We start from the raw sequence: 11,964 nt of genomic DNA, 5'->3' as shown, positions 1-11,964 counted from the left end.
TCGAGCTCCGGGCTACGTACAACGCGCGACGGAAAAGGCTCGCGCTTTGTCAACAACAATAACAAGGGGGTGTGACGAGTCGTTAAAGCGAATAAATAGCATTGATTTGACGGAGATAATGGTTTTAAAAACGCCGCTTTCGGTCGTGACACCAGCTAGAGTTTAGTGAGGCTCGACACGGAAAGTTAAGAGTTTGTTTCCTGTAGTTTGTGCGCTGATTTTACAGAAGAACCGACCAGATGAAAATGAACATTGATGGAGATGCAGGCGTCTATTTTGGCCGTGAACGCAGCACTGGGAACACAGCAATCAACGCGGACACGGAAAGCAACGAGAACACACCTTTAATACCAAATGTAAGTTTGCTCTACAGTTTGTTTAGCATAACTTTACAGGAAGTGCAGCGGAATGTGTCACGTGCTTGGCCACTCGTGATGTTTTTACACTGTCATCAGGTTTTTTGCCTCTTTCAGCTCTTTAAAGCAGAATTATACCATGAAGCAGAACGCATACTTTGTTTTTCACTGATTTGGAAAGCTTAATTCATCCATCTCTTGTGTGGATTCATGACGAATTCCAAAACACGTCGATCATCCCTCATTCATCAGCCGTTTTCATAAAGCTCTTTCATCATTGGCCGGCTTTAATGTGATTAGAAAGAGAAACACAGGTGGAATTATCGTCAAGTTAATGTATAACAGAATAACTAACGAGCTTATCTGCACTGACATAATCAATAGTCAATCACAAAACAAAAGAAGTGGTTGAAACACTTGATAAGAGCAGTGATTGGCCTGTGTTTGGTGTTTTGGTTAGACTTTTTTCTTTATCAGGGAGTCTCATTTAAACTCAGTCATTTAATGCATCTTCTGTATCTGTAATATGCGGATGATGACAAGCCATATAAACACTAACTGCCTTCTGTCCAGCATAACAAGAGTTCATCAATAGTGCCAGAGAATACACAAATTAAGCTTTAACCATTACATTTTCCAGTGTATTCTTTTGCACATCATCATACATTAATATGCAACATTAATATTTGATCGTGCTTGGATTAGTCTGTATCTTCGGCCACTAGTTGCCCTCCTGCCTGTCAGTAGTACTGTAACCCTGGGTGACGCAGAGTGAGCTGCCCACAGGTCAATCCAGCTTGTTGTGACACTGACACCAGAGTTGCCGCCCGTTCTCTCCAGGATATCCCCCATTAGAGAGGTCAAGCAGTTTGGGCAGCTCCCCTTATCCCCAGCTCAGGCAGCTGTCCTGCCGCCAGCAGCTCAAATCCCACCTCATCCATTCCCATTTCCATTCCGAGATGCTACATGCCACTGTAGTGTTGTTTCACAGCGTCTGTCATCGGGGACGGCCAGTTGTTCTTAATACGCACAAATTCTCTTAGTGTGCCAACGGAAGGAATCTGATTTGTATTGGGTCCTCAGTCTGCACACTGTGTCGCCTCTTTCTGATTGATCTGCTCTCTCTCTGTCCTGTGTGTGTGTGTGTGTGTGTGTGTGTGTGTGCAGGGAGCGGTGCTGGCTCAGACCAAAGGAGCCTCCTTCGCCTCCTGTGTGTTTAACCTGATGAACGCCATCATGGGCAGCGGCATACTGGGTCTGGCTTACGCTATGGCCAGCACCGGCATCATAGGCTTCAGGTAGGATTGCCGTCTTTCGAACCTTCTACCATAGTGCCGTTAAAATGCCTGGCGTCCCTAACGGTGATGTCATCCCTGTCGTGTCTACCTTTCCTCACTAGTATCCTGTTGGTGTTAGTATCTAGCCTGGCATCGTACTCTATACATCTCCTGTTGAAGATATGTGACCAAACAGGTGAGGTCTAACTTTAGAGAACAATGCCTTTGTGGTTTAATCCAGGAGGGGGGGGGGTCGGGGGTTCATCCAGATTTTAACCACGCCCTGGAGGGTCTCTCTTAGTTAACTCATGATTAGATCAGTGTGTGGAGCTGGACTGTTTAACACCTCACATCTTATCTGCTGCTTTGTTCCTCTCTGTATATATTGTGATAGAATTTTCAGAATGCAGCCAAGACAGGAAACAAACAAAGATGTAATGAGATTAATAGTGAGTTTCTGACAGAGGAGGCATCATATCTTTGTTTTCTGAGTAGGTGCACACACTTCATTGTTGGTAATGTGGCTGTGAATCTTTTAGGCGTCAATTCATATGAAGAGCTGGGAGGGCGAGCCTTGCAAAAACCAGGAAAAGTGAGTGTTTGCCCTGTAGAAACAACATTCAAGCACTTTCCCCATAAAAGCTTTATGCCCACAATGTTTTTGTTGTATTTTAAGCTTAACCATTAAAAAAAAAACATTTCAAAATTCTCTTCAGGTCGTGGTTGCCATCAGTATCCTGGTCCAGAATATTGGCGGTAAGTCTGCTTGTGTTTCAGTGTGTAGTTAACACACATTGTTCCTGTCATGTTGGACACAAACCCACTTTGGTCGTTTCTCAGAGGCAGAGTGTGTCATTCTGGAGGCAGATAGCGCCTCCTACTGGAGAACAGGAGTCTGAGGCAAAGTTGTTTACTGCCTCTTTCCTCTGAGGCTATTATCCATATTCTCTGATAACCTTTGACCCTGTAGCCGCTGTCCTCTCAGCCCCCTCCCATGGGCCTGAAACCTGACTTCACATCTAATTGATCACTGATGGTAAACCCACTCCCACCCTCTGAGTGTTGAGTAACCTAATGGGACCCCTCCTGTATTTCCACACCCCTGCACCTCTCTCTCTCTCTCTCTCTCTCTCTCTCTCTCTCTCTCTCTCTCTCTGTGTCTCTCTCTCTCTCTCTCCTCCCGCCATCTCCGTCCATCCCTCAGCCACAAACCGGGCGTCTCAGACAGCTGAGAGCCCGAGCCGATTGCTCCTCCGCAGTCATTAGCGGCATGGCTGAGTGGATTATTGCAGTGCCCTCTGGTATGTTTGTGGTTTTCCCAGCATGGGGCAGTGTGTGTGTGTGAGAGAGTGTGAGAGCCAGCACTCCAGCATGCATCTGTCTGCACCCCGGGCCCCTTTTATAAGAGTGCAATTAGCCTCACTCTGGGTAAACATTCATCTGCACTGCCAAAGGCTGATGGGCCAATTGACCTTAATTACTGGCCGGCCCAGGGCTCTCACAGGCTGCCTCTCCCCTCGCTCATAATGAAATGAAAGTGGCTCTGTCTTATGTTGAACACACTCGCCTACTGTGCTTACTTCCCTGACCACACACACACACACACACACACGAGGTCCACGCCGGCTCTCTTTGATTTTCCTATTTGTGATTGAATCGGATGTTTTTCTTCCAGTTGACTAATATCGATCCCTTTTCTTCACTCAAGGGCCGTTTTTGTTTAGAGACGTAAGTATTTCCATCCTGCTCCATGGCCGTGACAGTGGTGTTGTGCTTACAGTTAACCACCTGCATGAATCTAAGCTGTTGCATCACGCCTGCTGTGTGATTCCCCGCCCGTATGTCTGTGCTCGTTCTGTCGTGTGTAGATGTTGAGAGATGAATCCTAAAGTCCACCTGCTCCCTCTAAAACTCCTCCTCTAGATTTGCTTAGAAGTGCTTAGTTGCTGATGAGGTTTGCGTCCTTGTGTCTGTGTGGGTTCTCTGGAGGTTATTGGAGGAATTTTCTTATCAAATTAATGACAGGATCTGAGGGATTAAGGTATTGGCTTCCTTTGTGGAGAGTGCAGGACCTGCCCTGGGGCCAGGAGGTCCCAGCTCGCCCCGGCTCTGCCTGCCCTCACAGATCTAAATCCTGACATTATCTCCCTTTTGACTGACCACACACACAACCCCCCGCCCCCCGCACCCCCAACGCCCCCAGATCCTTGCTTTAGCCACACCTTGGTCCAAAGACATCCCCTTCTTCTCCCTGTGCATTCTCTCATCTCCCCAAATCCCCTTCTATGTTTTTTTTTTGGGGGGGGTTGGGGCTGGTACGACCCTCAGGGAAGTCAGCCAGACCCCCTCTCCGATTGGCTGCTCAAGTGTGCGGGGAAGTACGTCCAGCAGCCCATGAGACGCAGACAATATCCGGTTTCCGAAGGAAAGGGGAGAAATACCTGGATTAGCGTCAGGGATCATTATTGTTGGTGTTTCTCCTCTGTGCAGGTCTTTCTCCCGGCTGCTACCATCGGGCTCTAGCAGCCGGAAGATCTGCCTAATGTCTGCTCCTCTGCACCCAAGGCTTTGTCAGTGATCCCTTGAGCCGCTTGCCCCGCCCTCCTGCATTAACTCAGAGCCGTAGTTCCCCTCCAGCCCTGGAAAACTCACCTCATGCAGCAGCTTAGACGTTGTGTTTCTGACAGTGGACAGACATTTTCTGAACCTTTTCCTTTTCTCTCTCTCTCTCCCTCAGCCATGTCATCCTATTTGTTCATCCTGAAGTCGGAGCTTCCAGCCGCCATCAGCAGCTTCCTCAGTGCCAACGACCCCGGGTGGGTAAACTGGGAGCTCATACATGGGAACATTACATTACATTACATTACATTACGGTCATTTAGCAGACGCTTTTATCCAAAGCGACTTACAATAAGTGTGTTCAACAAAGGTAGATAAAAGAACTTCAGGTCACAAGAAATCGTAAGCGCATTTCCTTCCTAAACCAACAGCTAAGAGCATAACTAGAGCTAGAGTAGAAGTGCAATAAGTTAGGTACTATGATGAATGAGAAAAAACAAAAAACAAAAGGACAGATTAGAAATGAAAGATTAGAAAACAAGAGCATCAGAAGAGCTAGGACAGAGTAGGTGATGTCCTAAGAGGGAGGATCAGGGTAGTGTTTCTTGAAGAGATGGGTCTTCAGCCTGCGGCGAAAGATGGGTAGCGACTCCGCTGTCCTGACATCAGTCGGGAGAGCATTCCACCACTGAGGTGCCAGAACAGAGAAAAGCCGTGACCGCATCGATCGCAAGCAGGGGCCGCTGAGCGCCGGGGCAGCCAGTCGCCTGGAGGCAGCAGAGCGAAGTGGTCGGCCGGGGGTGTAGGGCTTGACCATAGCCTGGAGGTATGAAGGAGCTGTTCCTTTCACTGCCCTGTAGGCTAGCACCAGAGTTTTAAACTGGATGCGAGCAGCTACGGGGAGCCAGTGTAGAGAACGGAGAAGGCAAGTTGTGTGGGAGAACTTGGGAAGGTTGAACACCAGAACACCGGAACAAACACACACACACACACACACACACACACACACACTCACAGCTGCGATGAGTGCTGAGGATTTCCAAATGAGTCATCCCTGCTCACGTGATGTTGCAGATTAGACCTTTGACCTTTAAATAACTCACATTTGTCAGTTCCTTCTGCGGCACAATGCTTCACAAACCGGAATTAGTCAGCACAGTGAGCAACGTATGAATAATGTGGTGGAGGAGGATCTCTCACCAAACCACAGCACACTAATACTTTGCCTGTGAGCGATTAGAGGGGAACTCACTCTCGGTGTTGTATGACATGAAGTAAGCCCCAGAGGAAATGTCTCTATGATAGAGAGCCATTCATCACCCGTCATCAGCAGCCCGTGTCCTTCATTAGGCCTCAGAGGGCGACCCCGCTCTTCCTCGTTCCTCTCAGCCAGCGGAGGAGTCCCGAGCTGAGAATATAGCGTCTCTGGCTGGATCGCGGCCCGCACAGATCTGAGCGAGACGCGGCCCCGATCTGTCGGCATCTGCATCTTCCCCGCACAGCTGCTTTGTATTAGCTCGCTCCTTTCACCCCCCAAATCTCTCGCACATGTTCCCCCGGAATCAGACTGATACAAGAGGATATCAGTTTTGCCATTCTAATTACAGCTCACTGCTGAGGGAAACAAAACATTTCTGTTAATGAGAGGCTGTGGGATGTGAACAGACACACGCGTGATCCCATCAAAGCCCAAATAAATGAGTTGTAGCATTAAAATCCAAAATATCTTTCTGGCTCATTAATCATAATGTATCAGAGAGGAAACACAGTTGTATTCAGTCTCTCTCTCATTACACCGACACACTGTGTGTCCTCGCTGTGTTTAAACTCCAGTAAGTGGTGTTTGTGCCTCAGCGGCCACACCGACGCCGAGCTCCAACACTTTGCAGAGATTGACTTATTGGCAGTCACACACCAGTTCTGACTGAGCCGTCCTGCAGCGTGTTACAGCGTGAAAGCAGCACATTTCATGGGTCTTGGAGGTATCCTGTGCCATTACAGCCAACTCTGAGGCTCAGGAGAACAAGAACGCAGCCCAACTGCGTGTGTGTCACGGCGTGTAAATGTGGAGCAAAGGGGTGAGACAAGATTTACTAGAGGGCTTCAGCTAAACTTAGGTTAGAGGAGGAGGAGGAGAGCCTGGGGTCAAAGCGCTGCCCCCGTCTGACGTTCAGTCAGAGCTCACAATCCGCTCAGAAGCAGACGAATCCATCAGCGCCGACGGTAACGCCACAGCTGTGAAACTGCCAAACAGGGGTCAGTGGGTGTTGATGTGGTCGGAGCAGGTGCTGCCGACTGTGGGAGCTCCATAAAGAGCCCTGGAGCCCTGGAGCCCCGGAGCCCTGGAGCCCTGGAGCCGGTCCCTCCTGACCCCATGCTGCGGCCGACGCACAGCAGCGCCAGGCAGCGCCCTCCCCGCCTGACCCCCCGACCCCAGCGGAGCCAGCATGCTTTTCTGCATGTGTCACCGCCGACACAGCCCCGCCTCCCCCGCAGATCCCCGATCCCGAAGAAACCGCCAAGTCTCTCCCCTCGGCAAAGGAAAATATTATTCCCCCTCTCAAAAAGCTCGGCAAGTGAAATGTGGCCTCGTCTGACGGAGCGACACAACGTTTGCATGTGAATTACATAATTGTTGTGGTTTTGCGAGAGCTCAAGCCCCTAATTCGTACCACATGACGAATCTGTCGCTCTGCGTTTCAGCACAGAATGCAGACAAATTTCAGCCGGTGTTTCAGGCGCAGAGTCAGATCAGAGCCGGGACTCAGGGTGGGAACTGTGGGGGGATTCAGCACCAGCAAGAACTTCTTCATAACTCCTGTCCCTTCTGTTCTGTGTTTTCTAGTGGTGCCTGGTATGAAGACGGCAAGATCCTCCTCATCATAATCACCCTGTTAATTATTCTACCTCTGTCACTTCTGCCTAAAATTGGTAAGTGGATTATTCAATGATAGGCAGCATCTTAGTTTCCTACTGTGACTGAGTTATATTACTCTCTCTCTGTCCCTCTCTCTCTCTCCCTCTCTCTCTCTCTCTCTCTCTCTCTCTCTCTCTCTCTCTCTCTCTCTCTCTCTCTCTCTCTCTCTCTCCCCCCCCCCCCCCTGTAGGTTTTCTGGGCTACACCAGCAGCGTTGCGTTCCTCTTCATGCTGTACTTTGCCGTTGTGGTGAGCTCTCTGACACAAACCTTCCCACCATCATCACCTCTTCCATGTCTTCTGTTCTTAATCAGCTGCGTCTCGCCCCTCCATCTCCCTCCCCCTCTCTCTCCAGATCGTGGTGAAGAAGTGGTCCATCCCCTGCCCTCTGAACGTCACGCTTCCACTCACCTACCAGGTAAACAACAACACTCCAGTCTGAGGGAGGTCGGTCAGAGCAGACGGTCAGGGCGGCTGGATTAGAGGGAAAAGCCAGGAGATAGACTTTACTGATTGGTTTGGCTCTGGTTGATGAGGACCAGAGGAGCCGTGCGCGGTGATTGGTGCCGCTCCTGAGGGGAAGGAAGCTCGGATGACCTTGTCTGAGCCTGGAAATGACCTCCGACCTTTGTGGGGATTACACAGGCCGTGCTATAACCTCAAACCTGGCACCGATTAATTCAGACGGCCGTCGTCCTTCCAGCCTCACACACCGCGACACTGCAGAAGTCATCTCCTCTCAGAAATAACACAACCCCCCCCCCCCCTCCCCCCCTCCCTCCCTCCCCTCTCTCCCCTCTCTCTCTCTTTTTGTTTTGCCAGATATCAAATTCCTCTGAGTCAGACTGTACAGCCAAACTCTTCATCATCTCCAGTAAGGTACGTATCTGAAACCCGTCTCTCTGTGCTGCAGCGGAGAGACAGACGGGGCCAAAGCACATCTGCTGCAGTTGTTTGACACTCGTGACATTTCCCACTCTTTAAGTATGAAGGATTGGACAGCGTAGGCATACTCCAGTGCGCCACGCAGCTGCCACTCACATGTACTTTAGACCACATGTACATGTGTGGCATGCAGGATCGCCGCACACAGCACATGTTTCAGTTCCAGTTGCTCAGGAAGGACTTGACCTGGCTTTCATAGAGTTTGAGACGTGACGGTACGCAGCGCAGACCGCCGCACAGCTCGCCGCTTTATGACATTTAACCGAGCGTGTTCACACCTGCATCGTCACACTCTGCGGCTCGTTTGATGTTTTACGACACACACAAACACGTGGTCCTCTTAATGACGCCTGTGCTGTGACTGATCTGTGCTGCAGAGCGCCTACGCCATCCCCACCATGGCCTTCTCCTTCCTGTGCCACACCGCCATCCTGCCCATCTACTGCGAGCTCGACCGGTCAGTACTGCATCCTTACAGTAACACAACCACTTAAGCCCCGGTCGAAAATATGAACGGTAATAAAATGATGATTAGGGGGGCTTCCGGGTTCCAGGTAAGAGGTGAACAGAAAGTAGATTCTTCCTTAAGTGGTTAAGTGGTTAAAGTAAACAGAGGAAGTAAAGGTAAAGTCATGAGTGTCTCCTTGTGTGTCTCTCAGGCCATCAAAGACCAGGATGCAGAACGTTACCAATGTCAGCATCAGCCTCAGCTTCCTGGTTTACATGATCTCCGCCGTGTTTGGGTACCTCACCTTCTACGGTAAGCCAGCGGGGACACGCGGCGTCTTCGTCTTCGTCGCTCCTCGTCCTGCCTTCCTCACCGCGTTCTCGTCTGCCTCTCGCAGGTCACGTGAACTCTGAGTTGCTGCAAGGCTACGATCTGTACATGCCGCGGGACGTCATGGTGATCACCGTCCGTCTGGCCATGCTGGTGTCCGTGCTGCTAACCGTCCCCGTCATACACTTCCCTGTGAGTACTGCCACATGGTTACGTTTCACTGGATTTGTTCCGGAACAGAGACGAGGTAGATGTTCAGTTTGTTTGGTCTGACCTGCGTGTGTATGTGTTTGTGTGTTCCAGGCCCGTAAAGCAGTCATCGTGCTGGTGCTCGGGAGTCGGCCCTTCTCCTGGCTCGTCCACATCATCGCCACTGTGGCCATTGTGGGTGTGGTGCTGCTGTTCGCCATCTTTGTCCCAGACATCAGAAATGTCTTTGGAGTCGTCGGTACGTGCTGGAATTTTCACTTTTGAGCGGAACGTTGCACAAATCACAAAATTGATAGTTTAAGTAGATATAAGCAACAAACATCAAAATCGTCATGACATCAACATTTTATTTAGTTTTGGAAGTGTTCTCAACTCCTGCAGACATTAAGAGGAAAGCCAAGATCAGCCAATATTCCACAATTATTGATCGTGGCAGCTAAATTCAGTGTGTGCTCATGCATCATTAATGCTGCAGCGCTGCTCAAATGGCAACTTTGTAAGTCGCCATTATCAGACACAAACTCCAACTGTCATCTCTGTTTTGTTCTGTAGGATCGACCACTTCCACCCTCCTCCTCTTCATCTTTCCGGGTGTCTTCTACCTCAAGATCTGCAGACAGGACATCAGGTCCCGGGACACCATCGGGGTAACGACACAACCTCCAGATATTCTCTTACAAAAACACTTTACTCGTTCAGTTCAGTCTGTAAACTGACTTTAGGATGTGATGACCGTGTTGCCTCTCTGTGTTTCCAGGCGGTGGCTCTGGTGATCTTCGGTGTTATTGTGGGAATACTCAGCCTCACTGTCATCGTCATCACATGGGCGAAGAGCTCTTGACGGCTCTCCTCTCTCTCTCTCTCTCTCTCTCTTTACAAAATCAAGCCTAAGTCAAAAGCACAAAAAGGGAAAACGTGCCAAAGAATCTGAATCCTACAAAGAGCGACAATCTAGACGCATGATTTATGGTTAAGGTTACAAACGGTGCTTCTTCAATCGCAACTCCTCCGACATGCCAACATGGACCAAACTCAGATGACCTCATTCCCTATGGAAAGCCGCCTCACTCGGCTGTTTCACATCCAAGGTTTCCTCCGGCTCATGTGAGCATTTTACACGTTGACTTTGGACTTTAAACACTCGGGCGACTCTTTGCAAAGTCTGTTTACAGATACTTAGTGTTGTTTGTGTTTAATTTGTGTGCACCAGCAGATAAGTGAGGTCACGTTTACACTCATTTCTCTTTTTATGCTCCCTACAGATGTGTGTTATGTTCTATGTGGGGGAAAGATAATTAACCCTTATTACCAAAACAAACGGCTGTTGATCCAAGTTCCCTTATCTTTTTAATTTATTATATTCTTTGCTGTCTTTTTCCTTCTATCCCTTTTATCCTTTAATTCATCTGAAGGATTTTCATACAACCGCTTCCGGACCAAAGCTCATTTCTGCTGCTACTTGTATTTAACTGAGTGAAGGCCGTCACTCAACTTTGGTGCAGGATTTTCATATTCTAACATACATGGAATAAAAAGGGAATAGTTTATGCATTAATGTGTCCAGTCTGACTCTGTGGTGTGGTTGTCAGTGCTGCAGAAAGCTGGTGGGCCTAACATGTCATATTTCATGGCTGCGTTTGATTGGCAGGCGCTGTATTGATGCGGGGACCCGCTGCTCGGCGCTGGGCTCTGGGTTCAGTCTGTAGCTAACCAGAGCCACATGCTCGGTACGTTTCCAATCACGATGCTGTTTAGATTGTCTTCATGCTGCCTCTGGAACCTACAGCCACCCTACTGCTGCTTTTAATCTCAGGAATTAGGCAGAGCAGCCCTGCCGGCCCTCCGTAATGCAGCGGCTGCCCGCTCTTCACGCCCATTTAAAGGAGTCCTCGCCCCCCTCCAGTACAGGAAATACCCATCCGGCGCTCTGAGAGAATGGTGCTCATCAGCTTTAGTCAAAGATCATCTGTTTAGTGATACAAGGGGCATTTATTTGTTCAGTGCTTCTACTCAGCATCATGGTCTGGGACGTGGGCCAACAGAGCGGCTGTGTGAAGCTCATACACAACACAAGATTACCACCTAGTGTTTGGTTGGCTTCACAGCAGCCTGCACATGGACTCATCCTCCTCCCTCTGATTAGAAGGAGATAACAGACATGGAGGCTTTCTCCCAGCTTCATCGTGTGTTGGATACACACATGTTAACGTGGACCAGAGTTGTGCGTGTGTGTGTGTGTGTTTTTATGGAGGTCTGCCCGGGGGCATGTGTCCTCAGCCCAGGGTGGGAGTGTTTTTGTTTAGTTAAACTCGCTCACACCCCCGGGCCCGCGTCCAGCAGTATGACAACACCGTCTCCCAGGGTTCTGGGATGGAATGGGGCGGAGGAAGCACGGCTGGGCTGAAATTAAACCCCTGCCTCCGCTTTCGTATTGTTTTAAGAGGTGTCGGCTGTGTTCTTTGAAAATTCTTTTTTTTCTGTTGGTGGAAATCAGGATATTTGAAGGATCTGGCGTCCCGACTGTGACCTTGGTGTCGATCCGTTCTCTCCCACTGGCAGTAAGCATCACCCGTGCAGGAATTGTACTTCCTCTTCCTGTTTGAGAGCAACAAACCGACCTGCCTTCAGACGTGATGAACATCTGAAACTGTAGCAAAGCTGAGGACATCATCGCAACATCTGCTTGCTGTTTACTGGCATAATCTCATTCAGCAGGCGTTCCACACACACCGGCTGAAAGGTGCTTCAAGGGTCTTTCCCTCACGAGCTCCATAATGCTGCTTGGCATGATGAGTGGCTTTCCTTGTTCGTCACGGTAGCAACAATGCAACTCGGCAAATGGCATCGGTGCGCGAGTGTCACCGCAAATGAAGTGCTCCCCATCAGGTTTTCCATCTCTCCCTCCGTCCCCCCCTTCATCTC

The 11,964-nt window shown here is 49.5% G+C and overlaps 1 protein-coding gene across 1 annotated transcript; it reads left to right on the top strand.

The window, feature by feature from the left end:
* Window positions 1-25: 25 nt before the first annotated feature.
* Window positions 26-10,585, top strand: slc38a6 (solute carrier family 38 member 6). Its single transcript, XM_076161631.1, has 16 exons — window positions 26-356; window positions 1,524-1,654; window positions 1,756-1,829; window positions 2,173-2,225; window positions 2,350-2,389; window positions 4,371-4,449; window positions 7,038-7,123; window positions 7,300-7,358; window positions 7,465-7,527; window positions 7,932-7,988; window positions 8,432-8,511; window positions 8,714-8,814; window positions 8,900-9,024; window positions 9,136-9,280; window positions 9,595-9,689; window positions 9,800-10,585. The coding sequence occupies exons 1-16, from the start codon at window positions 240-242 to the stop codon at window positions 9,881-9,883; spliced, it is 1,389 nt and encodes a 462-aa protein (XP_076017746.1). The 5' UTR covers window positions 26-239; the 3' UTR covers window positions 9,884-10,585.
* Window positions 10,586-11,964: the final 1,379 nt, after the last annotated feature.

The sequence above is a fragment of the Genypterus blacodes genome, unplaced genomic scaffold (assembly GCF_046128005.1).
Source record: "Genypterus blacodes isolate CSIRO-AG114 ecotype Tasmania unplaced genomic scaffold, CSIRO-AGI_Gbla_v1 ptg000112l_1, whole genome shotgun sequence".
NCBI classification, from domain to species: Eukaryota; Metazoa; Chordata; class Actinopteri; order Ophidiiformes; family Ophidiidae; genus Genypterus; species Genypterus blacodes.
This window is presented reverse-complemented; position numbering and strand designations above follow the sequence as displayed.